Source organism: Scyliorhinus canicula, chromosome 24, assembly GCF_902713615.1.
Source record: "Scyliorhinus canicula chromosome 24, sScyCan1.1, whole genome shotgun sequence".
NCBI lineage: Eukaryota > Metazoa > Chordata > Chondrichthyes > Carcharhiniformes > Scyliorhinidae > Scyliorhinus > Scyliorhinus canicula.
In genome coordinates this window covers 26200540-26226805 of record NC_052169.1, presented here as the reverse complement: position 1 = coordinate 26226805, position 26266 = coordinate 26200540, and the positions used below count along the sequence as shown (strand labels likewise).

General features: G+C 50.8%; 1 protein-coding gene across 1 annotated transcript in view; it reads right to left on the bottom strand.

Annotated features, from left to right (window-relative positions):
* Positions 1-24712: 24712 nt before the first annotated feature.
* The window catches only part of lactb (lactamase, beta), a 48903-nt gene continuing 47349 nt past the window's right edge, over positions 24713-26266 (bottom strand). Inside the window, 1 exon segment of the mRNA XM_038784134.1 lies at positions 24713-25788. Within this exon segment, the coding sequence (XP_038640062.1) occupies positions 25206-25788 (583 nt within the window). The 3' untranslated portion in view covers positions 24713-25205.

The window sequence follows — 26266 nt, the reverse complement described above, 5'->3', positions numbered from 1 at the left end:
CGTGACGCCACTGATTAAAAAAGGAGGTAGGCAGAAAGCAGGAAATTATAGGCCAGTGAGCTTAACTTCGGTAATAGGGAAGATGCTGGAATCTATCATCAAGGAAGAAATTGCGAGGCATCTGGATAGAAATTGTCCCATTGGGCAGACGCAGCATGGGTTCGTAAAGGGCAGGTCATGCCTAACTAATTTAGTGGAATTTTTTGAGGACATTACCAGTGCAGTAGATAACGGGGAGCCGATGGATGTGGTATATCTGGATTTCCAGAAAGCCTTTGACAAGGTGCCACACAAAAGGTTGCTGCATAAGATAAAGATGCATGGCATTAAGGGTAAAGTAGTAGCATGGATAGAGGATTGGTTAATTAATAGAAAGCAAAGAGTTGGGATAAATGGGTGTTTCTCTGGTTGGCAATCAGTAGCTAGTGGTGTCCCTCAGGGATCCGTGTTGGGCCCACAATTGTTCACAATTTACATAGATGATTTGGAGTTGGGGACCAAGGGCAATGTGTCCAAGTTTGCGGATGACACTAAGATGAGTGGTAAAGTGAAAAGTGCAGAGGATACTGGAAGTCTGCAGAGGGATTTGGATAGGTTAAGTGAATGGGCTAGGGTCTGGCAGATGGAATACAATGTTGACAAATGTGAGGTTATCCATTTTGGTAGGAATAACAGCAAACAGGATTATTATTTAAACGATAAAATATTAAAGCATGCCGCTGTTCAGAGAGACTTGGGTGTGCTAGTGCATGAGTCACAGAAGGTTGGTTTACAAGTGCAACAGGTGATTAAGAAGGCAAATGGAATTTTGTCCTTCATTGCTAGAGGGATGGAGTTTAAGACTAGGGAGGTTATGTTGCAATTGTATAAGGTGTTAGTGCGGCCACACCTGGAGTATTGTATTCAGTTTTGGTCTCCTTACTTGAGAAAGGACGTACTGGCGCTGGAGGGTGTGCAGAGGAGATTCACTAGGTTAATCCCAGAGCTGAAGGGGTTGGATTATGAGGAGAGGTTGAGTAGACTGGGACTGTACTCGTTGGAATTTAGAAGGATGAGGGGGGATCTTATAGAAACATTTAAAATTATGAAGGGAATAGATAGGATAGATGCGGGCAGGTTGTTTCCACTGGCGGGTGACAGCAGAACTAGGGGACATAGCCTCAAAATAAGGGGAAGTAGATTTAGGACTGAGTTTAGGAGGAACTTCTTCACCCAAAGGGTTGTGAATCTATGGAATTCCTTGCCCAGTGAAGCTGTTGAGGCTCCTTCATTACATGTTTTTAAGGTAAAGATAGATAGTTTTTTGAAGAATAAAGGGATTAAGGGTTATGGTGTTCGGGCCGGAAAGTGGAGCTGAGTCCACAAAAGATCAGCCATGATCTAATTGAATGGCGGAGCAGGCTCGAGGGGCCAGATGGCCTACTCCTGCTCCTAGTTCTTATGTTGTTATGTGCCAGATCATTGACACGGATACCACCATTACACCTGAGAACACCACCCACCAGGTACGCGGTACATACTCGTGCGACTCGGCCAACGTTGTCTACCTCATACGCTGCAGGAAAGGATGTCCTGAAGCGTGGTACATTGGCGAGACCATGCAGACGCTGCAATAACGAATGAATGGACAGCACACGACAACCACCAGACAGGAATGTTCCCTTCCAGTCGGGGAACACTTCAGCAGTCAAGGGCATTCAACCTCTGATCTCCAGGTTAGTGTTCTCCAAGGCAGCCTTCAGGATGCGCGACAACGCAGAATCGCCGAGCATAAACTTATAGCCACGTTCCGCACACATGAGTGCGGCATCAACCGGGACCTGGGATTCATGTCGCATTACATTCATCCCCCACCATCTGGCCTGGGCTTGCAAAATCCTACCAACTGTCCTGGCTTGAGACAATTCACACCTCTTTAACATCTCTGTGTCTGTAAAGATTTAATTACCTGCAAATGCTCGCATTCCAAGCATTGTATGGCATCTTTGAATTTGTCTAAATATATGTTTCTGGAACATGCCTCTTTATTCACCTGAGGAAGGAGCAGTGCTCCGAAAGCTAGTGTTTGAAACAAACCTGTTGGACTTTAACCTGGTGTTGTAAGACTTTTTGAAACATACAGTGAACATCTTAGCAACCATCAATTCAAATACAACCCCCAAAGACTACAACACTAAGTAATCCTTTAAGCTTTCATTTTTAACATCCATACAACTTAAAAACAAAACCCTTATCAGAGGCACATCAGGTTAAAGTCACTACTGAAAACATTTATAATTCTGAATTCACCAAATGATGAAGAGATAGTCTTTTGATGGCAGAGAGAACAGCAGTACACAGGCTCTGTATGGCTTCAGCTCCAACACTGAAAACAAAACTAAAACACACCCTGCAGCCTGCTCAAAAATAAAAGTAAAAAGCTGACACAGCCCAGCTCCACCCACACTCTGACATCACTGCAGTAGTAAACACCAATTTCTTAAAGGTACGCTCACTACAGATATTTATATACACACCCATTGATAAACACCCATTTCTTAAAGGTACTCCCACACGACAATTAAAACTAGAACCATTCATTCTAAATCTTTTCAGCAATGGGAACCCATTCTCCCATGTCCTCTTTACGACCCATGATTCTGGACTCGTCCGTCAAATCTCCTCTCAATCTTCTCTTCTCCAAGGAAACCCCACCTAATGTCTCCAATCTCTCAAAATAACTGAATAGCCTCAGCACTGGGAACATTCTGGTGAATCCTTTCTGTTCTCTATACAATACCTTCAAACCACACTCTGATTAATTCCCCCTCCCCGTGAACAACCTTCAAATCCTTCCCGAACTGCAGTGTTTGCAATCGGACACAATACTCCAGCCCAGACTTTCACAAGTTCAACGCAACCTACTTGCTCTTGAATTCTATTCCCCCATCAATAAAGCCGATTGCATGATATTGGATTCTATATTCACTCACAATGTCCCCCAAAACAACGATAATCCTTCTGTTCTTGCTGGTTTTATTGATGTAACCTTTATTTAAGGCAGTATCGACATGTTCGCTGGCCTGAAATGACCGATCCTGGAAAGAGGTTCCCTAAACTGTTCCAAAACACAACCTCAACTTGGCCGGTGTTGGGGGAGGGGGAATGTGCTGTGTCCACCTCCTCGTTCAACACCCTCCTTTCGTTGAAAAAAGATCATATAAAAGGAACCCAACTCCATCGCTAACTTTGGAAAATCTTTTTTTTGGTTAGAAAGAGCCAATTACTAATTCCCCCTCCTGTGAACAGCTCCCACCATGACTAACCCCCCCCCCCCCATGAACAGCCCCCACCCTGACTAACCCCCCCGTGAACAGCCCCCACCCTGACTAACCCCCCCGTGAACAGCCCCCACCCTGACTAATCCCCTCCTTCTGAACAGCCCCCACCCTAACCCCTCCGTGAACAGCCCCCACCCTGACTAACCCCCCCCCCGTGAACAGCCCCCACCCTGACTAACCCCCCCCCTGTGAACAGTCCCCACCCTGACTAATCCCCTCCCCGTGAATAGCCCCCACCCTGACTAATCCCCTCCTTGTGAACAGCCCCCACCCTGACTAACCCCCCCGTGAACAGCCCCCACCCTGACTAACCCCCCCGTGAACAGCCCCCACCCTGACTAACCCCCCCCGTGAACAGCCCCCACCCTGACTAACCCCCTGTGAACAGCCCCCACCCTGACTAATCCCCTCCTTGTGAACAGCCCCCACCCTGACTAATCCCCCTCCCTGTGAACAGCCCCCACCATGACTAACCCCCCTCCCTGTGAACAGCCCCCACCCTGACTAATCCCCCTCCCTGTGAACAGCCCCCACCATGACTAACCCCCCTCCCTGTGAACAGCCCCCACCCTGACTAACCCCCCCATGAACAGCCCCCACCCTGACTAATCCCCCCTCCCTGTGAACAGCCCCCACCCTGACTAACCCCCACCCTGACTAACCCCCTCCCTGTGAACAGCCCCCTCCCTGTGAACAGCCCCCACCCTGACTAACCCCCACCCTGACTAACCCCCTCCCTGTGAACAGCCCCCACCCTGTGAACAGCCCCCACCCTGACTAATCCCCTCCCTGTGAACAGCCCCCACCCTGACTAACCCCCTCCCTGTGAACAGCCCCCACCCTGACTAATCCCCTCCCTGTGAACAGCCCCCACCCTGACTAATCCCCCCTCCCTGTGAACAGCCCCTACCCTGACTAACCCCCTCCCTGTGAACAGCCCCTACCCTGACTAACCCCCTCCCTGTGAACAGCCCCCACCCTGACTAACCCCCTCCCTGTGAACAGCCCCCACCCTGACTAATTCTCCCTCCCTGTGAACAGCCCCCACCCTGATTAACCCCCTCCCTGACTAACCCCCTCCCTGTGAACAGCCCCCACCCTGTGAACAGCCCCCACCCTGACTAACCCCCACCCTGACTAACCCCCGCCCAAGAACAGCCACCACCCTGACTAACCCCCACCCTGACTAACCCCCCTCCCTGTGAACAGCCCCCACCCTGACTAACCCCCTCCCTGTGAACAGCCCCCACCCTGTGAACAGCCACCACCCTGACTAATCCCCCCTCCTTGTGAACAGCCCCCACCCTGACTAACCCCCTCCCTGTGAACAGCCCCCACCCTGACTAACCCCCCTCCCTGTGAACAGCCCCCACCCTGACTAACCCCCTCCCTGTGAACAGCCCCCACCCTGTGAACAGCCACCACCCTGACTAATCCCCTCCATGTGAACAGCCCCCACCTTTACTAACCCCCTCCCTGTGAACAGCCCCCACCCTGACTAACCCCCCCGTGAACAGCCTCCACCCTGACTAACCCCCTCCCTGTGAACAGCCCCCACCCTGACTAATCCCCCCTCCCTGTGAACAGCCCCCACCCTGACTAACCCCCTCCCTGTGAACAGCCCCCACCCTGTGAACAGCCCCCACCCTGACTAATCCCCTCCCTGTGAACAGCCCCTACCCTGACTAAACCCCTCCCTGTGAACAGCCCCCACCCTGACTAACCCCCTCCCTGTGAACAGCCCCCACCCTGACTAAACCCCTCCCTGTGAACAGCCCCTACCCTGACTAACCCCCTCCCTGTGAACAGCCCCCACCCTGACTAACCCCCCTCCCTGTGAACAGCCCCACCCTGACTAACCCCCCTCCCTGTGAACAGCCCCCACCCTGACTAACCCCCCCATGAACAGCCCCCACCCTGACTAACCCCCCTCCCTGTGAACAGCCCCCACCCTGACTAACCCCCTCCTCGTGAACAGCCCCCACCCTGACTAACTCCCCTCCCTCCCTGTTGTTAAACATATTCGATGCTGTGGTATGAAGAGACAAAAGTTCTGTTCCTTTTTCACCAACACACCTTTATTTCTCCCAACAGACTCTGCACATCACCAGACCTAGAGGCCCCCTGAAGCCCCTTTACATATCAGTGTCAATCATTGAACACATTGAACATAAATGAGACAACTAATTGCAATGTCTCTTAACCCATTACTTAACAGTCTCCCCTTCCTTGGAGAAAAAAAACAATTAGGTAAAAACAAAATTTCAAGAAATTAAAATTTCAAGAAACTAAAACACACACGTGATACCCCCCTTTTTTTAGAAAAAAAAAACAAACATTCACAGAAACAGGCGCCCTTCATTCACAATATCCAAACGTTTCTGTGAACTAGCCCCTCTGTCCAACATCTGCTTCAAACTTGCAATGTCTATCCGTAACCTCTTTTCATTGACACTTTTAGTAGAGTGCACATTTTCCCACAGGGATTTAGTGTCAATGTGACAGTCAATACGTATATTACCCAAATCCCCTAATCCCAAAATTTCTGTCAATATCTGACTTATATAAAAGGGCCATATCCACCGCTTCCACTAAGCTTAACGTCTCAGCAGCCAAAGTGCTTTTGACCACTCTCCTTATTTTCTTAGTTTCCCACACAAGAGGGCAACATTTACCATTGTTCCCCAAAAGGAAAATTATAAAACCTCCTGCGCTTGAAACTCCATCACATAAATTTGCATAGGACGCATCACTATCAACTATGAGTTTCAAATGCCTAAGATCATCTAAAACTGGGAACTTCAAAACACACTCCTGCATTTTTAGTTTGGCCAACACTTTATTTGCTCTTATTATGTCTTCCACTTTGGGATCATTCATTTTTGTACTCAACTCTAAAACATCAAAACTCACGTCCACTCTAGTCTGTCTACCTAACCAGTTCAGTTGCCCAATTAAACTTCGCAGTTGCTCTTTTTCTATCTTCGAAACCATTGCGTCTTTTTGTGAAACCCGGCCTCGACTAATTGCTATTGGGCTGATGCTTTCCAAGTTAGATTGCTGACGTAAAGTTACCCCTAACTTAGTCTGTCCGATTTCCAGTCCAATATATTTAAATGCACCGGAAGCCTGACTTCCAACCCTGAATTATTTCCTCAAACCAGAGATTACAATAGCTTCGAAATCACTAGTCCCACCCCACAAAAAATCATCGACATGCATCATAAAGATGCCAGCAAGATTTCCTTTATAGTGCCAGTAAAACATTGCCTGATCTGCTTTTAACTGACAACAGCCTAACTTTAACAAAAGTGACCATACCGAAAAGTACCACACTCTAGATGCATCATTTAATCCATATACACATTTGTTCAATTTCCACAGTACCCCTTCTGTGTTAGCTGCTTCTTTAGGAGGACGGAGAAAAATGTCTCTCTGGAGCTGATGCCCCTGCAAAAAGACAGCTTTTATATCTATAGATTTGCATTCCCATGTCTTTGTGGCTAATAGAGTCAATAAGATCTTTAAAATAACCTTTCCTGCTGTAGGTGAATCTACCCTTAAATCCTGATCTTCTAAGTTTTCTTCAAATCCCCTTGCCACAAGCCTGGCCTTTGCCTTATAAGTTCCATCTGGAAGAAACTTTTCTGTACAAATCCATCTGTGGAATAGAGCTTTTTGTCCCCTATCCGGTACTTCCGTTATACCCCAAATTCACTCCAACTATGCAATTCTTGCTGTTTAGCATCTTTGAAAACTTTTTCATCTAATTTATTTGAAGCCACCAAAATCTCACGTGCATGTGGGCTTCTACTTCTATTAGTAATCGTAGTCTTACTCCTGTTCCGAGATCTCGATAAACTATGTCCCCTTTCCTGCCTGGTATCTCGTTCTGTACTGCTACTGCTTGATCTTTCCCTTCTGTAGTGGGATGTCCTTCTATACTTCCTACAGACTTCACAGTGATCACCTACCTGTTCTATCGGTTTAGTATAGTCGTCATCCCTTACCCCTGCATCCTTACGGATGTGCAAATTGCCCATGCGGTTTTACTACAACAAGCTTTTTATCAGCTAATGTCCCATTTTCAACTGCCATTAACACATCCTTAACCACTTTACTTGAAATATTATTTGTCAGTAATGGAATACAATAGTGTCCCGACTGTGTAAAATGTAAGTTCACTGTCTTTCCAAAAACTGTTGCCTTAACCTGTTCCATATCCAGCTTCATGTGTGCTTTCTTCATCGATGGTCTGCTCAGAAGCAAAGGTATCTCACTTGATACAACATCCGTGCTAATGAAATGATTCAGTCCAGCAATATTGCAAGGGATCACCACTCTTTTCAGCGAGTTCAGAGTATTATCATCTCCAAACCTGAAACTTGTGGAACTTTTAAATTCCTTAACCTTGTTACGATTTTCAGCATTCAAGGAGTCCAGATAACATTTTAGCCAGTCAATTCCACACACAGTAGATGTGCAGCCACTGTCCAATACAGCACAGTTGAAGGATTCTGCAACCAACACCCTCATTACCGGCATAAAACTGTTTGTTAATAGGACAATGCCTTCTTTCTGGTCACTACCTTTTTCCACTTCTGACTCTTCCGTGTCATGTGTCGTTTCAAACACTCTATCATAACGAGTTGGATAGTTGAAAGCATAATGGTATTGGTATTTGGGCAGCACGGTAGCATGGTGGTTAGCATAAATGCTTCACAGCTCCAGGGTCCCAGGTTCGATTCCCGGCTGGGTCACTGTCTGTGCGGAGTCTGCACGTCCTCCCCGTGTCTGCCTGGGTTTCCTCCGGGTGCTCCGGTTTCCTCCCACAGTCCAAAGATGTGCGGGTTAGGTGGATTGGCCATGCTAAATTGCCCGTAGTGTCCTAAAAAGTAAGGTTACGGGGGGGGGGTTGTTGGGTTACGGGTATAGGGTGGATACGTGGGTTTGTCACATCGAAAACATCGATTTATCATGCCCCGTGCATTTCTGGGGTTCATCTTCCTATTGTAGGTTCTAACTGGGTTTCTGTCTCCATAATTTCCTTGTCTCGGTCTCCTTTTATAGTCTTCAGGCCTGTTTGTATCCATACGATTTCGCCATCCTGTTAGTAGTGTATCTTCCATATTCTGCCTTATAGTAGGCTGACCTATTTCGGTCATCAGAACCATTGGAATCGAATGTTTCCCCAGAAACTTTTGTAAAGCTTTTGTATCTGTTCGAATAAGGTATCCTTATCCGTAAACTGAACTCCTGACAAAACCAGGAGTCTATCCATGTTGCTCACTCTAGCACAGTCAAGTAATTTAAAGGCCAACACAGACTGTGGAAATTCCAGGTTGTGTTTCTGCAGCCTTTTATATAGTCTGCCAAATCCCATTATATAGTCTTCCATTGATTAATCCTCCATTTTCCGGAACATGTCAAAATCCAACCATGCTTCATACGCACTTAACAAGTCATCTTTCTTATAAATCTTATCCATATAATGTAATAAAGTCACCAGACCTTCTTCTGAGTCTAACTCTTCTAATTCCAGCTCAGAAAGCACTTTGTTTTGGATTTTACTGCCATATGGTAAAGAAAGAGCCAATGCCATACCTTGTTTTCTCTTTCCCAAAGCAGTCACCTTAGTCCACATAACTACTGCACTTCTCCATTGGTCGTATGATTCACTTTCAGAAAATAAGAGCGGATAGTCATATCCAGCCATCTTTGTCCTGGGTTCAGCCATATATCCGTTTTTTTTTTACTCCTTGGTTTGATCTGGAAAAATTGTATCTTTCAACCCTTCACATTTACACAGCAACCGTCCTCTGCTACCAATTGTTAAACGTATTCGATGCAGTGGTATGAAGAGACAAAAGTTCTGTTCCTTTTTCACCAACACACCTTTATTTCTCCCAACAAACTCTGCACAAAACTCTACACATCACCAGACCTAGAGGCCCCCTGAAGCCCCTTTACATATCAGTGTCAATCATTGAACACTTAACATAAATGAGGCAACTAATTGCAATGTCTCTTAACCCATTACTTAACAGTCTCCCCTTCCTTGGAGAAAAAAAATTAGGTAAAAACAAAATTTCAAAATTGCAGTGTTAATGTAAACCTACTTGTGACAATGAAAAGATGATGATGATTATTTCTCCCCCCCCCCCCTCCCCCCCCCAACATCCTAACATTCCCCTAACCCTCACCACTGGGACTCTCACTCTTAATGCCTCTGACAGCCAGACACGACACCTCCCCCCACCGACATCGTCTGCTCTGACAGCCCCACCCCCTCTGACAGCCCCGCCCCCTCTGACAGCCCCGCCCCCTCTGACAGCCCACCCTGAAATTGCTGCTGTCCAGGATTGCTGCTGTTTCTTCACTCAATATTAACAATGAACCTTCCACTTCCATCAGTTACCTCTTCCTCCCTCTCTCTCATTCTCTCCCACCCTCTCTCTCTCGTATTTCTCTCCCTCCCTCCCTTTCTCCCTCTCTCTCTCTCCCACCCACCCGCTTATTATGGGCCACTTAGAGAACCCCAAAGTGTATCATGGACTTCACCTGACCCACAACTTTTAATAGATTGTGGTATGGGGAGCACACGGCCCACTCTGCAGGTGTGTACAGCAGAAATGGAAGGTTTTTTTTAAGCAAAACAATGTTTATTCTCTGAACTCAAGTTAACCTTTTTAAAACATACAGTGAACATCTTAGCAACCATTAAATTCAAATACAACCCCCAAAGAATACAACACTAAGTAATCCTTAAACTTTCCTTTTTACATCCATAAGACTTAAAAAAAACTTTTAACAGAAGCACATCAGGTTTAAATTCACTACTGAGAGCAGTTTATCACTCTGAATTCACCAAATGATCAAGAGATAGTCTTTATATGGCAGAGAGAACAGCAGTACACATTCTTTGGCAGGCTGCAGCTCCAACACTGAAACAAAACCAAAAAAACACACACCCAAGCTTTTCTCAAAGTGAAAGTAAAAGATGACAGACAGCCCAGCTCAGCCCACACTCTGACATCACTGAAGTAATAAGGAGCCATTTCTTAAAGGTACACCCATTAGTTATTCTATAAAAAAGACCCATGTCTTAAAGGTTCTCTCACATGACACTCTCTCATTCTCTTCCACCATCCCTCACTCTCATTTCTCTCTCTCCCGCCCTCTCTCTCTCCCACCCTCTCTCATTTTTCTCCTTCCCTCCCTTTCTATCCCACCCTCCCTCTCTCTTATTCACTTCCACTCTCTCTCTCTCATATTTCTCTCCCTCTCCCTAATTTTTCTCCCTCCCTCTCTCTCATTTCTCTCCCTCTCCCTCATTTATCTCCCTCCCCCTCTCTCTCCCTCCCTTTTTCTCTCCTCTGTCGCTGTACATTATATAAAGCCTCATCTCTGGCCCTCTCCTGCTTTTGATAATCTGTCAAGATCTCGCTGCTCTTTTCTCCCCCACCCGAGGACTGAATCTAGATTGAAATGCTCTACGAAACGTTCCAGTCTGACGGCTATAATTAACAATGCATTGCTACCATGTTTTATATTTAATGGTGGCTTTAGGTCGAGAACTGTGGTGAGGGGGATGTTTTGTTACCTGTACTAATCTGTGCTACTCAACTCAGTTACAGTAGAGGCTTTAGAAGAAGGCTCGAAGTTGTCCAGAAGTTTTACAAAAGGTTTATTGAGCAACACAAATTAAATAACGGGGTGAGTTCTTACTTTAAGAACTGTACTGGTAGAAAGGTTACAACTTTTCTGGACACTACAACTAGGCCTGACCATACTAGCCGCCCTGAGCTAAATCTCTGCCTCTGTTCTCCTCACAGTCTAATCCACCCAGAGGCCAGAGGACTGCTTGCTTGCACTTTTATACACACCAGTGCTGCCCCCTAGTGTTCTTTCCATTACCCATCAGCCCTTCTGTACATACTCATGTAAAGATCACGACATCCCCATCTTTCACTTTTATTTTATTTATTTATTTTTTTCATAGTTGCAGAGCTGTAACTGGAAAAAATCTAACACAGTTAGTTTCTTGCGCAAATACAGAACAGAGGTTTTGCCCTGTGACAAGTTGTCCAGGGCGCCGGTCAGCTCTTGGAGGTTGATGGTTTGATTGAGCTTCCTGGCGCCCTCCGGGCCGACCTGCGGCAGGTCCTCCCACAGAACTCTGCAAGCGTCCTCGCTGGACGGATCCGGAGGTCGGAATAAAAACCCTTAACCAGGGACCTGACCCCCTCCGGATCGGAGACGAGGGACCCGTCATTGGCCAGCAGCGTAGAAATCTGCCGAAGGGCCCCGCGTCCTCTTTCCAGCGAGTAGAAGAAGGGGGAGCCGCTGTCCATGTCTGTCAGGAGACGGATCCGTGACCGCACGTACGCACCGCGGGACCCGGCAAGTTGCAGGTCCCGCAGCGCGCCCTTCTTCTCTCTGTACACCAGCCCCAGGGTCGGGTCTTCATCGGGCTGAGCAAGACGTGACTCCAGATCGAAGACGTCCTCAGCCAATTTGGCGATCATGGAGTTCCGCCCCGCCGTAGACCCCTTTGTGTACCCCTGACAGAACTTGGAGCGTGGATTGGTACTTGGGACTTGGGGCCAGCACGGTAGCATGGTGGTTAGCATCAATGCTTCACAGCTCCAGGGTCCCAGGTTCGGTTCCCGGCTGGGTCACTGTCTGTGCGGTGTCTGCACGTCCTCCCCGTGTGTGCGTGGGTTTCCTCCGGGTGCTCCGGTTTCCTCCCACAGTCCAAAGATGTGCGGGTTAGGTGGATTGGCCATGCTAAATTGCCCGTAGTGTCCTTAAAAGTAAGGTTAAGGGGGGGGGGGTTGTTGGGTTACGGGTGTAGGGTGGATTCGTGGGGTTGAGTAGGGTGATCATTGCTCGGCACAACATCGAGGGCCGAAGGGCCTGTGCTGTGTTCTATGTTCTATGACTACGATGTTGTGGCCATTCCGGAGACATGGTTAGAACAGGGACAGGATTGGTTGTTGGAAGTTCCGGGTATAGATGTTTCAGTAAGAGTAGGGAAGGTGGTAAAAGAGGTGGAGGAGTGGCATTATTAATCAAAGATAGTTTAACGGCTGCAGAAAGGCAGCTCGAAGGGGATCTGCCTACTGAGGTAATATGGGCTGAAGTTAGAAATAGGAAAGGAGCGGTCACGTTGTTTAGAGTTTTCTATAGGCCCCCAAATAGTAATAGAGATGTGGAGGAAGAAATTGCAAAGCAGATTATGGATAGGTGTGGAGGTCTCAGGGTAGTGTCTACAAAATAACGAGGGGCATAGATAGAGTGGGTAATCAGAGGCTTGTTCCCAGGGTTGAGGGGTCAATTACGAGGGGGCATAGGTTGAAGTGCGAGGGGCAAGGTTTAGGGGAGATGAATGAGGTAAGTTTTTTTACACAGAGGGTAGTCGGTGCCTGGAACTCGCTGCCGGAGGAGGTGGTGGAAGCAGGGATGATAGTGACATTTAAGGCACATCTTGACAAATACATGAACAGGATGGGAATAGAGGGATACAGACCCCGGAAGTGTAGAAGATTTTAGTTTAGATGGGCAGCATGGTTGGCATAGGCTTGGAGGGCCGAAGGGCCTGTTCTTGTGCTGTACTTCTCTTTGTTCTTTGTAGCTGTCATGGGTGACTTTAACTTTCCAAATATTGATTGTTCCAATTCCAGGTTGAACAGTTCAGATGGGGCAATTTTTGTACAGTGTGTGCAGGAGCGTTTCCTGACACAATATGTGGATAGGCCGACAAGAGGGGGGGCCACATTGGATTTGGTACTGGGTAATGAACCGGGCCAAGTGTTAGATTTGTTTGTGGGAGAGCACTTTGGAGATGTCCACGGGGATAGTGCCAGAGGACTGGAGAGTGGCGAATGTTGTTCCTCTGTTCAAGAAAGGGAATAGGAATGACCCTGGTATATTATAGGCCGGTTAGTCTTACGTCGGTGGTCGGTAAGTTAATGGAAAAGGTCCTGAGGGATAGGATTAATGACCATTTGGAAAGATGCTTCTTAAGGGTTATGGTGTTCGGGCCGGAAAGTGGAGCTGAGTCCACAAAAGATCAGCCATGATCTAATTGAATGGCGGAGCAGGCTCGAGGGGCCAGATGGCCTACTCCTGCACCTAGTTCTTTTTTTTTTAAGAACAGTACAGCACAGAACAGGCCCTTCGGCCCTCGATGTTGTGCCGAGCAATGATCACCCTACTCAAGCCCACGTATCCACCCTATACCAGTAACCCAACAACCCCCATTAACCTTATTTTTTAGGACACTATGGGCAATTTAGCCTGGCCAATCCACCTAACCCCCACATCTTTGGACTGTGGGAGGAAACCGGAGCACACGGAGGAAACCCACGCACACACGGGGAGGACGTGCAGACTCCACACAGACAGTGACCCAGCCGGGAATCGAACCTGGGACCCTGGAGCTGTGAAGCATTGATGCTAACCACCATGCTACCGTGCAGCACCTGTTATTAATCCGGGATAGTCAACATGGATTCGTGAAGGGTAAGTCTTGCATCACAAATTTGATTGAATTCTTTGAGGAGGTAACAAAGTGTGTAGATGAAGGTAGAGCAGTTGATGTCGTATACATGGATTTCAGTTAGGCGTTTGATAAAGTTCCCCATGGTCGGCTCATGAAGAAAGTAAGGAGGTGTGGGATAGAGGGAAATTTGGCCAATTGGATAAGTAACTGGCTATCTCATTGAAGACAGGGTGGTGGTGGATGGAAAATTTTCAGACTGGAGACCAGTGACCAGCGGTGTACCACAGGGATCAGTCCTGGGTCCTCTGCTATTTGTGATTTTTATCAATGGCTTGGAGGAGGGGGCTGAAGGGTGGGTCAGTAAATTTGCTGATGACACCAAGATTGGTGGAGTAGTGGATGAGGTGGAGGGCTGTTGTAGGCTGCAAAGAGACATTGATAGGATGCAGAGCTGGGCCGAAAAATGGCAGATGGAGTTTAAACCTGATAAGTGCGAGGTGATTCATTTTGGTAGGACAAATTTGAATGCAGATTACATGGTCAACGACAGGGTTCTGAGGAATGTGGAGGAAGAGAGAGATCTTGGGGTTCATGCCCACAGACATGTCCATAATGGACACTGGAAACGGCGATGTGCGTCCTTGCTGCTGTTGGTGTTGATGCTGGCTATGGTTACCTCCATGTCAGTTGTAGCGTGTGTCCTTCACCAATCACCTCAGTGCTCGGAGGAAGTAGAGGGTCTTTGCCCCCCCAACTTCTTCAGGAGCCCTGCGAGGAACAGAAAAGCTTGCTGCAGCGCACAGCATACCACAACAATGGGTTGTACCAGCTGTCGGGTTGGTACTGCAGGGCCCCTCCGGAGCGGTCCAGGCACCCGAATTGCATTTTCTGCAGACCGAAGCAGCACTCCACCACACCCCTGGTTGCTGCATGGGCCTCATTGTAAAGGGTCTCCGCGTTGGTCTGAGGCCTCCGTATGGGCGTCATCAGCCAAGACCTCAGTGGATAACCCCCGTCGCCCAGCAACCAGCCCCTCTGCCGGGGGGGGGGGGGGTCCCTCAAACATAGCAGGGATGAATGACTGTGCAAGAATGTACGCATCATGCACACTCCCAGGGAACCTTGCGCACACGTGCATGATCTTCATGTGGGGGTCGCATACCACCTGGATGTTCATGGAGTATATCCCCCTCCTGTTAGTGAACACTTCCCCCCCCCCCCCCCCCCCGATGCTGCTCGACATCACTGCCCACATCCTGTGCCGTCCTCAGCGTTTGGGGGTCAATGTTCCCCTCGACATCTCCCTGGACATACCGGCCACGAGTGCCTGCGGCCTGTATGACCATGACGGGCCACTCTGCGGCCATTCCCTCTGCTGCTGCAGCTGCCCCTGCATCCACTGTGGGATGTGGCTGTGGACGCTGCTGGATGTCCAATTGCAGTGCAGCGGCCCCAACCACTGCGCTGAACATCGCTGTTCTGTTCGAGTACATTTTGGTCACCTACAGAAGGGTGGTGGGGGGCAGAGAAACAACATGTTAGATGGAGGTTATTCGACATCTCGGCAGCCGCCTGCCATGGGATACCTGTGTGTCCCGGTGGCCTGGTCACGCTGCTGACACGCTGCCAGCCTAACCCCTGGTCACTTTCTGCATCCAACGGTCAGTTAAGAACGTCCTCCTCACCGGTGCGACAGTGGGCTGTGCCCATCAGCAACAGGGCAACCAGCGGCCGTGTCCTCGTCACCGTCCTGCCATGGCAGGGCAGCTGAGATGTTGCATCCGGGGGTGGACGACCCACTCCACTCACTCCCTTCCCCCCCCACTACTCCCTCTCCCCCTCCCACTACTCACTCTCCCCCCTCCCACTACTCGCTCTCCCCCCTCCCACTACTCACTCTCCCCCCTCCCACTACTCGCTCTCCCCCCTCCCACTACTCCCTCTCCCCCCTCCCACTACTCACTCTCCCCCCTCCCACTACTCGCTCTCCCCCCTCCCACTACTCCCTCTCTCCCCCCTCCCCCCTCCCACTACTCCCTTTCTCCCCCCTCCCACTACTCCCTTTCTCCCCCCTCCCACTACTCCCTTTCCCCCCCACTACTCCCTCTCCGACTACTCGCTCTCCCCCCCACTAATCGCTCTCCACCCACTACTTGCTCTCTTCCCCTCCCACTACTCGCTCTCTCCTCCCTCCCACTACTCACTCTCCCTGCCCTTCCACTACTCACCCTCTCCCCCCCCCCCCCCCACTACTCGCGCTCTCCCCCTCCCCCCCGGCCGCTGCGTTCTCGGCGATGCCTTCCCCAGTTTTCGAAGACTCCGGGACGGTCCGCTCACCTCCTCACTGCTCTTTAAAAAGGTGTGGATGGCGACGGCGTGATCTGGGGTCCGCCGTGGGGAGTTCAGCCCATCTGGGCAGGAGAATAGCGGGGAGTCCGGAGAATCGCCATTTTGGATGCATCGGGCGATTCTCCGGGTTTTTGCGCGCGGAACATGACGGAACAGATTTGGCCATTGGGAGAATAGCGGGAGCGTGTCAGACCGGCGTTGTGTGAAAAACTGGCGCGGCCCCCCATGCTGCTCGACATCAGTGCCCACATCCTGTGCCGTCCTCAGCGTTTGGGGGTCAATGTTCCCCTCACTCCACAGTAGAAATATTTCCCACTCTCGGTCTGTTAGCTTTGACAAAGAGTCATCGGACTCGAAACGTTAGCTCTTTTCTCTCCCGACAGACCTGCTGAGATTTTTCAGCATTTTCCCTTTCGTTTCAGATTCCAGCATCTGCAGTAATTTGCTTTTATTTAGTGATGGACATTGATGTCTCCACCCAGAGGTGAATTCTGCACCCTTGCCACCCTCACTGCTTCTTCCAACTGGTTTTCGAGATGGAGGAGTACTGATTCACCAGCTGAGGGGCGACAGTACGTAGCAATCAACAGGTTTCCTTGTCCATGTTTGACCTGGTGCCATGAGATGTCAAAGGGTCCAGAGTCAATATTGAGGACACCCAGGGCAACACCCTGCCAACTGTGCTGCCACACAGGGGTGGCACAGTGGTTAACACTGCTGCCTCACAGCGCCAGCGACCCAGGTTCGATTCCAGCCTTGGGTCACTGTCTGCGTAGAGTTTGCATGTTCTCTCTCGTGTCTGCGTGGGTTTCCTCCGGGTGCTCCGGTTTCCTCCCACAGTCCAAAGATGTGCAGGTTAGGTGGGATTATGGTGTTACAGTAGGGGAGTGGGCCTAGATAGGGTGCTCTTTGAAGGATTAAATGGGCTGGCTATGCAGCTGCCATTTCTGGTACCTAGGAAGAGTCAAAGAACAAAGAAAAGTACAGCACAGGGACAGGCCCTTCGGCCCTCCAAGCCTGCGCTGACAATGCTGCCCGAGTAAACTAAAATCTTCTACACTTCCTGGGTCCGTATCTCTCTATTCCCATCCTATTCATGTATTTGTCAAGATGCCCCTTAAATGTCACTATCGTCCCTGCTTCCACCACCTCCTCCGGCAGCGAGTTCCAGGCACCCACTACCCTCTGTGTAAAAAAACTTGCCTCGTACATCTCCTCTAAACCTTGCCCCTCACACCTTTAACCTATGCCCCCTAGTAATTGACCCTCTACCGACATTGCTGTGGGTTTGTTCACAAGTAGGCCAGACCAGGTAATGACGGCAGATTTCCCCCCCTGAAGGACATTAATGAACCAGATGGGTTTCTACAACTATCCAGCTGTTTCATACTTATCATTAACGGGACCAACCTTTTATTCCAGACTGATTATTGAATTTAAATTCCCCACGCCTCTTGGAGCAATTGGAACCCGTTTCTCCAGATTAGTCTGGCCTCTGGATTAACATTATGAAATGGCTTATTTTAATAGGGTGCCCATGAGTCCATCAATTCTATCCTGCTACGATCTGGCAGTAACAGGAACAGCAGACAGTTAAAATCTTCAACACAACTGGGACATTCCAAGAATGGGGAAGAACCTCTCAAACAAAATGCAAGAATCCAACTCCACTGGTGTTTATTTATGAAAAGTATTTAAAATCAAAAAATGCTTTCTCTTGATTACTTCAAAACCTCTCCAAAGGTAGTGGTGCAGTAACCGAGGAGACGCCGTGGTAACCGAGGGGACACCCTGGTAACCGAGGAGACAGCGTGGTAACTGAAGGGAAAGCGCAGCAACCAAAGGAAACAGCGTGGTAACCGAGGAGACAGCGTGGTAACCGAGGAGGCAACGTGGTAACCGAGGAGACAGAGCGGTAACTGAGGAGATAGCGTGGTAACCGAGGGCACGGCGTGGTATCCGAGGGCACGGCGTGGTATCCGAGGGGACGGCGTGGTAACCGAGGGGACAGCGTGGTTACCGAGGGGACAGCGTGGTTACCGAGGGGACAGCGTGGTAACCGAGGGGATAGCGTGGTAACCAAGGGGACAGCGTGGTAACCGAGGGGACAGCGTGGTAACCGAGGGGACAGCGTGGTAACCGAGGGGACATCGCGGTAACCGAGGGGACATCGCGGTAATCAAGGGGACAGCGTGGTAACCGAGGGGACAGAGCAGACTGGGAGCATGGCCGGTAACTGAGTGAAACATGAGGCGACGTACAAGCATCCGGTGTGAGAGCATGGCCGGTAAGGATGCTGATCTCCCTGCCTTGCCCGGCCTTTTCAGAGGACAATCAATCGTCACCTGGTAGTCCAGACCAGGTCGGAATGGCAGATTTCCTTCCCAAAGTGGATTAGTGAACCAGATGGGTTTCTGCAGCAATCAATGGGAGTTTGACAGACCAGCTTTTAATTCCAGATTCATTAACAAATTGAATTTAGCTGTGTGATGTACCATCAATTCGACTCAAGACACATTTAGGATCCAAATAGTGGCTTTAATCTGCTAGTTAGCCAGGTTGATAGGGTTGTGAAGAAGGCCTATGGTGTCATGGCCTTTATTGGTAGAGGGATTGAGTTCCGGAGCCATGAGGTCATGTTGCAGTTGTACAAAACTCTAGTACGGCCGCATTTGGAGTATTGCGTACAGTTCTGGTCGCCTCATTATAGGAAGGACGTAGATGCTTTGGAACGGGTACAGAGGAGATTTACCAGGATGTTGCCTGGTATGGAGGGAAAATCTTATGAGGAAAGGCTGATGGACTTGAGGTTGTTTTCGTTAGAGAGAAGAAGGTTAAGAGGTGACCTAATAGAGGCATACAAAATGATCAGAGGGTTAGATAGGGTGGACAGCGAGAGCCTTCTCCCGCGGATGGAGGTGGCTAGCACGAGGGGACATAGCCTTAAACTGAGGGGTAATAGATATAGGACAGAGGTCAGAGGTGGGTTTTTTACGCAAAGAGTGGTGAGGCCGTGGAATGCCCTACCTGCAACAGTAGTGAACTCGCCAACATTGAGGGCATTTAAAAGTTTATTGGATAAGCATATGGATGATAAGGGCATAGTGTAGGTTAGATGGCCTTTCGTTTTTTTTTTCCATGTCGGTGCAACATTGAGGGCCGAAGGGCCTGTACTGCGCTGTATCGTTCTATGTTCTATGTTCTATGTTATTAGCCCGGTGGTCGACTACAGAGAATGGTCGACCGCCGGGAACTCTGGGTACTTCTACTCCGCCTAGGAGGCAGGGCCTACCTGCCTCTCGACCAATTGGAGAGCAGTCACATGACTAGTCCCAACCAATCGGACGAGAGACACATGACCAGCCAGAGCCAATGGGAAGCCAGTGCTCTGCACCAATGGCAGTGTTCATATCCATACCACCACATTCACCCCTTGTGGAGAAAGAAGGGGGGGTGTAAGTGGGGGGGGGGGGTGTAAGTGGGGGGGGGGGGTGTAAGTGGGAGGGGGGGGGGGGGTGGTGTCCGAGGACTGGTGGTATGAGCAGCGAAAATCGATAGGAATGGGCTGCCCACTGGCTCGTGGCAAAACAATACTACTACTACTAACAACGACAGAATAATACAAAATGTCCAAAAAATGTCCCATGGCTGCATCAGATGGAGACGATCAGCCTGTCGGGTGCCCATGGTGTTCTGGAGGACCGGAGCCGGTGACGTCGGGCCGATGGTCGTCCTTGCCTCCGGGAGCATTGGTCGTAGATGTGTCTCCGTACCCCGGGCCGGTGGTGGAGACACTGTAATCGGGGAAGAGGGGGCATGTGCGCTGGGTTGTGGGGGCGCGGGGGAGGTGTTGCTGTAGGGGAAGAAGGCCTCACGCCGGCATGTGCCAGGTCCCGGAGCGAGACCGTATCCTGCCGACCGTCGGGATACTCCACGTACGCATATTGCGGGTTGGCGTGGAGTAACTGGACTCGCTCAACCAACGGGTCGGACTTGTGCACCCGCACATGCTTCCAGAGCAAGATGGGCCCGGGGGTGGCCAGCCAGGTCGGGAGAGGGGATCCTGAGGACGACTTCCTGGGGAAAACAAGAAGACGTTCATGAGGTGTTTGATTAGTGGTAGTGCAGAGGCGAGACCGGATTGAATGCAGGGCGTCAGGGATAACCTCTTGCCAACGGGGAATAGGGAGATCTCTGGACGGTAGGGCCAGCAGGATGGTCTTCCAGATGGTGCCATTCTCCTGCTCGACCTGACCGTTACCCCGGGGTTATAACTGGTCGTCCTGCTAGAGGCTATGCCCCTGCTGAGCAGGAATTGACGCAGTTCGTCGCTCATAAAGGAGGACCCCCGGTCGCTATGGATGTACGCGGGGTAACCGAACAGGGAGAAGATGGATAGGAGGGCCTTTATGACGGTTGTTGTGGTCATGTCGGGACAGGGAATGGCGAAAGGGAATCGAGAGTATTCGTCGATAACACTCAAGAAATAAGTGTTACGGTTGTTGGAGAGGAGGGGACCCTTGAAGTCTATACTGAGACGTTCAAAGGGGCGGGATGCCTCGATCAGATGCGCTCGTTCGGGGCGGTTTGCACTCGGCGCAGACATGGCAGTCCCTGGTGACTGTCCTGACTTCCTCGACGGAGTACAAAGAACAAAGAAAATTACAGCACAGGAACAGGTCCTTCGGCCCTCCCAGCCTGCGCCGATCCAGATCCTTTATCTAAACCTGTCTCCTATTTTCCAAGATCTACTTCCCTCTGTTCCCGCCCGTTCATATACGTGTCTAGATGCATCTTAAATTATGCTATCGTGCCCGCCTCTACCACCTCCGCTGGTAAAGCGTTCCAGGCACCCACCACCCTCTGCGTAAAAAACTTTCCACGCACATCTCCCTTAAACTTTCCCCCTCTCACCTTGAAATCGTGACCCCTTGTAACTGACACCCCCACTCTTGGAAAAAGCTTGTTGCTATCCACCCTGTCCATACCTCTCATAATTTTGTAGACCTCAATCAGGTCCCCCCTCAACCTCCGTCTTTCCAACGAAAACAATCCTAATCTACTCAACCTTTCTTCATAGCTAGCACCTTCCATACCAGGCAACACCCTGGTGAACCTCCTTTGCACCCTCTCCAAAGCATCCACATCCTGTAGGGCAGGTTGCGGGTCTTAATAAAATGGTAGAAACGGGTCACCCCTGGATGGCAGAGTTCCGTGTGGAGGGAGCGGAGGCGGTCAATCTGCGCGCTGGCGCAGGTACCGTGGGATAGGGCATCGGAAGGCTCGCCGAGCTTCCCAGGATGATACAAGATATCGTAGTTGAACGTGGACAACTCGATCCGCAACCGCAAGATCTTGTTGTTCTTGATCTTGCCCCTCTGCATTGTCGAACATGAAAGCTACTGACCGTTGGTCTGTGAGGAGGGTAAACCTCCTGCCGGCCAGGTAGTGCCTCCAGTATCGCACAGCTTTGACTATGGCTTGTGCCTCCTTTTCCACCGAGGAATGGCGGATTTCGGAAGCGTGGAGGGTTCGTGGATAGAAAGCCACGGGTCTGCCCGCTTGGTTCAGGGTGGCCGCCAGAGCTCCGTCAGACGCGTCGCTCTCGACCTGGAATGGGAGGGAATCATCGATAGCGATATCCGCTTTGATGCGGCTAAAGGCCTGGCGGGCCTCCATCGACAGGGGAAAGGAGGTGGACTGGATGAGGGGGCGGGATTTGTCGGAGTAGTTGGGGACCCACTGGGCGTAGTATGAGAAGAAGCCTAGGCAGCGTTTGAGGGATTTAAGGGAGTTGGGGAGAGGGAGATCCATCAGGGGGCGCATGCGTTCGGGATCGGGGCCTATCACCCGTTACGCACTACGTAGCCAAGGATGGCTAGACGGTCGGTGCTAAACACGCACTTATCCTTATTGTTAAGTTAAATTAAGGAGTTTTGCGGTTCGGAGGAATTTTTGGAGGTTGATGTCGTGGTCCTGCTGGTCGTGGCCGCAGATGGTGACGTTATCGAGATACGGGAAGGTGGCCCGTAACCCATACTTGTCGACCATTGGGTCCATCTCCCGTTGGAAGTCCGAGACTCCATTTGTGACACCGAATGGAACCCTGAGGAAGTGGTAGAGGTCCCCATCAGCCTCGAACGCAGTGTACTTTCGGTCACTCGCGCGGATGGGGAGCTGGTGGTAGGCGGACTTAAGGTCCACCGTGGAGAAGACTTTGTACTTCGCGATCCTGTTAACCAGGTCGGAAATACGGGGGAGAGGGTACGCGTCCAGCTGCGTAAACCTGTTGATGGTCTGACTGTAATCGACGACCATCCGGTTTTTCTCCCCAGTCCGAACTACCAGCACTTGGGCTCGCCAGGGACTGTTGCTGGCCTCAATAACTCCTTCCTTAAGGAGCCTCTGGACCTCGGACCCGATGAAGGTCCAGTCCTGGGCACTGTATCGTCTGCTCCGAGTGGCGACGGGTTTACAATCTGGGATGAGATTAGCAAACAAGGAAGGGGGGTCCACTTTGAGGGACAGGAGGCTGCAGACAGTAAGCGGGGGAATAGGGCCGCTGAATTGAAAGGTCAAGCTCTGCAGGTTGCACTGGAAGTCCAGGCCCTAGAGTGCCGGAGCGCATAGGTGGGGGAGAATGAGGAGTTTGAAATTTTTGAAAACCCTTCCCTGGACTGTGAGGTCCGCTATGCAGCACCCGGTGATTTGGACGGAGTGCGAACCTGAGGCCAATTCAATTTTATGTTTAACTGGATGGATGGGGAGCGCGCAGCGTCTTACCGTGTCGGGGTGGACAAAACTTTCCGTGCTCCCGGAGTCCAGCAGGCACCTTGTTTTGTGTCCGTTGAGCTGAACCGTTGTTGTAGTCTTGGCGAGCGTGCGTGGTTGCGACTGGTCGAGCTTGATGGAAGCCAATCGTGGTGAGAGTTCCAGATCCTCTTCAGTGGCAGAGTAGTCGCTTGCAGGGCCTTCCGAGTTGATCCAAGGTGGCGGCGTCCAGGACCCGCACGTGGAGCCGGGGCCCCAAATTGGCGGCGCCCGTGGGAGCCTCATGGCGGCTGGGGGCAGTGTCAGCGGCGCCCGTGGGAGCCTCGTGGCGGCTGGGGGCAGTGTCAGCGGCGTCTGCGGGCCGGTCGGGGCGGCTGGGGGCAGTGTCAGCGGAGTCTGCGAGCCGGTCGGGCGGCTGGGGGCGCGGGTCGGGAGGACAGTGGGGCCGTTGCGGGGGCTGGGAGATGGGCCGGAGGGGTTGGTGCGCGGCGTGGGAGGGCGATCCGCGGTCGCTGCGCGGAACAGCAGCGACCAACTTGGTCTGGCAGACCACCGCGTAGTAGCCCTTCTTCCCGCAGCTCTTACACAGAGCGGAGCGGGCTAGGCGGGGGTGCTTCGAGAGGCCACAGAAATGGCAACAGGGCCCTGTTAGTTTGTCGGAGCGACCTGCAGCGCAGGCTTGGGGGGGGGGGTCGGGGTCCACGGAGGATGGGGGTGGCACGTGCCATGAAGTCCAGGGGGTTGCTGCGCGGCCGGGGGCGTATGCGCAGGCGTTCAGGTCTGCAACTGAGCTAGGCTGAGGACGTTCTTCTCCAGCAATCGTTGGCGGATAGAAGGGGACTGCATGCCAGCAATGTAAGCGTCTCTGATTAGAAGTTCCATGTGCTCCGTCCCCAAAACCTGGAGACATGTGCACGTTCTCCCTAGAGCTGCGAGGGCTGGTAAAACTCGTCGAGGGACTCACCAGGGAACTGTTGTCTGGTCGTCAGGAGATGCCGTGCGTAAACTTCGTTGCCCGGCCGGAGAAAGTTCCCTTTGAGAATCTCCATGGCCGCATCAAAATCGTCTTCGTCTTCGATCATTGCGTAGACCGATGTGCCCACGCACGAGTGGAGGATGTGGAGTTTCTGCTCCTTGGTGGGCTTGCCGGCTGCAGTTGTCAGGTAGCTATTAAAACATGCCTGCCAGTGTTTAAAGATTGCAGACGCATTTGCAGCATGCGGGCTGGTACGGAGGCAGTCAGGCTTGATGCTTAGCTACATTCCAAAATTCTAGCTGATTAAATTGATGTACCATCAATTCGACTCAAGACACATTTAGGATCCGAACTGTGGCTTTAATCTGCTAGTTGTTAGCCCGGTGGTCGACTACAGAGAATGGCCGACCGCCGGGAACTCTGGGTACTTATACCCCGCCTCGGAGGTGGGGCCTGCTTGCCTCTCGACCAATTGGAGAGCAGTCACATGACTAGTCTCAACCAATCGGACGAGAGGCACATGACCAGCCAGAGCCAATGGGAAGCCAGTGCTCTGCACCAATGGCAATGCTCATATCCAGACCACCACACTGTGGTGGTGGAGTTTGAACTGTGACCTTAGCCTGGGTTTCAGAATTACTAATCCAGTGACCATGGCGATGATATTGTACTACTTTCCATCGAACAACACTATGTCAGAAAGGTCAGAGTTTTAATCAGTTGTTAGCGTTTTGCCCAGAAAAATGACCAGGTTCCTCGCTGGGAATCCCGAGGCAGTGAAACAGAATCTAGGGAGCAGCAGTTTGCTGGTTTTCCAGCAGCTGTGTTTAATGGTTCTTTGTTTAAAAAATACAGTTCGCATGTTTTTACAAAACTACTGAGAAGAGTTCAAAAGCCATTTTTGCAAATTATTCGGGGAAACTAAATCAAAAACAGTTCATTGGCTTCCCTCAACGCTTGTGAACAGAAATAATTCCAGGGGAAAAGGGGTTCTGTACCATCCAGCATCACCCTGGAGTCTCCGGTCATTCCCGGACACCCTTGCCCGATGCCTGGGGAGGAAAAATATAATAATTTGGAGATATTATTACTTATAAAAATATTGGCGATGTGGGGTAAAAGTTTGGTTGGAGTTTGAGGGATTGCGTGGTTAAAGCTTCCGGGAATGAGTCCAGTCGGAGTTGGGAACTGGATAAACTGAGAAGCTGCTGACCTTTCAGTCCCACCTGAAAGTACTGGTTGGAGTTGGAGGTTAACTTTGTGATTCAGAGTCTCTGTTTGATCAGCCGGCTGGATTTGGGCAGTCAGGCTCAGAGGTAGAAGAGGAAGGTTTGGCTGACCTGATCTTGTCAAACTCTATGGCGATTTGCAGAGCAGTGGAATTGAGGCTGACAGACTGCAGGTTGCACAGAATGGCAACGACCACCCCTCGGGGAGGGACCCCAGCCTCTGCCGGTCCAGCGGGGGAATCCTGGGGCTCCTCGGGCAGCAGCAGCAAGACACTGCTGGCCCCCACTGCCCCACCCGTGTGGGTGAGGTAGTGCCTCCGACGCCGGCACTGCCCACATTCTTGACCTTGTTCCACCACGCCCCAGCCCATGGCGTAACTGCCCTCTCTATCCCAGCTCAATTCAGTGCGGTCCACTGGCTTCCAAATGGTCCTCATGGTGGTTGGTTTGAGGTAGCCTGGGAGCAGAGTCCGCTGTCCATCCTTCAGCCACTCAGCTTGGTAGCTGTACACCATGGCGTCGCCAAATCTCAGGAGATCACCCACCGTGGAGAGAAATCCACCTCCAGCCCATTTGTAGGAGCAGTCCACATATGGACAGTTCACCAGGCGCCCCTTCTTATTGTAAACGTAGTACCTATCACAGACAGAAAATGGAGCATGTTCAATCAGACCACAATCAGAACAAAGAACAATACAGCACAGGAACAGGCCCTTCGGCCCTCCAAGCCTGTGCCGGTCGTGATACCAACCTTGGCCAAAACCCTCAGCACTTCCTAGTGCTGTATCCCTCTATACCCATCCTATCCATGTAATTGTCGAGATGCCTTTTGAACGCCGTTAATGTATCTGCTTCCACAACCTCCCCTGGCAACGTGTTCCAGGCACTCACCACCCTCTGCGTAAAAAACCTGCCTCACACGACTCCTCTAAACTTTGCCCCATGGACCTTAAACCTGTGCCCCCTGGTGACTGACCACCACCCCCCCCCCCACCATGGGAAAGAGTGCCTGCCCATCCACTCCATCCATACCCCTCGTAATCTTGTAGCCCTCTATCAGGCCACCCCTCAACCTCCATCGTTCCAGTGAAAACTGTCCGAGTCTAGTCAGCCT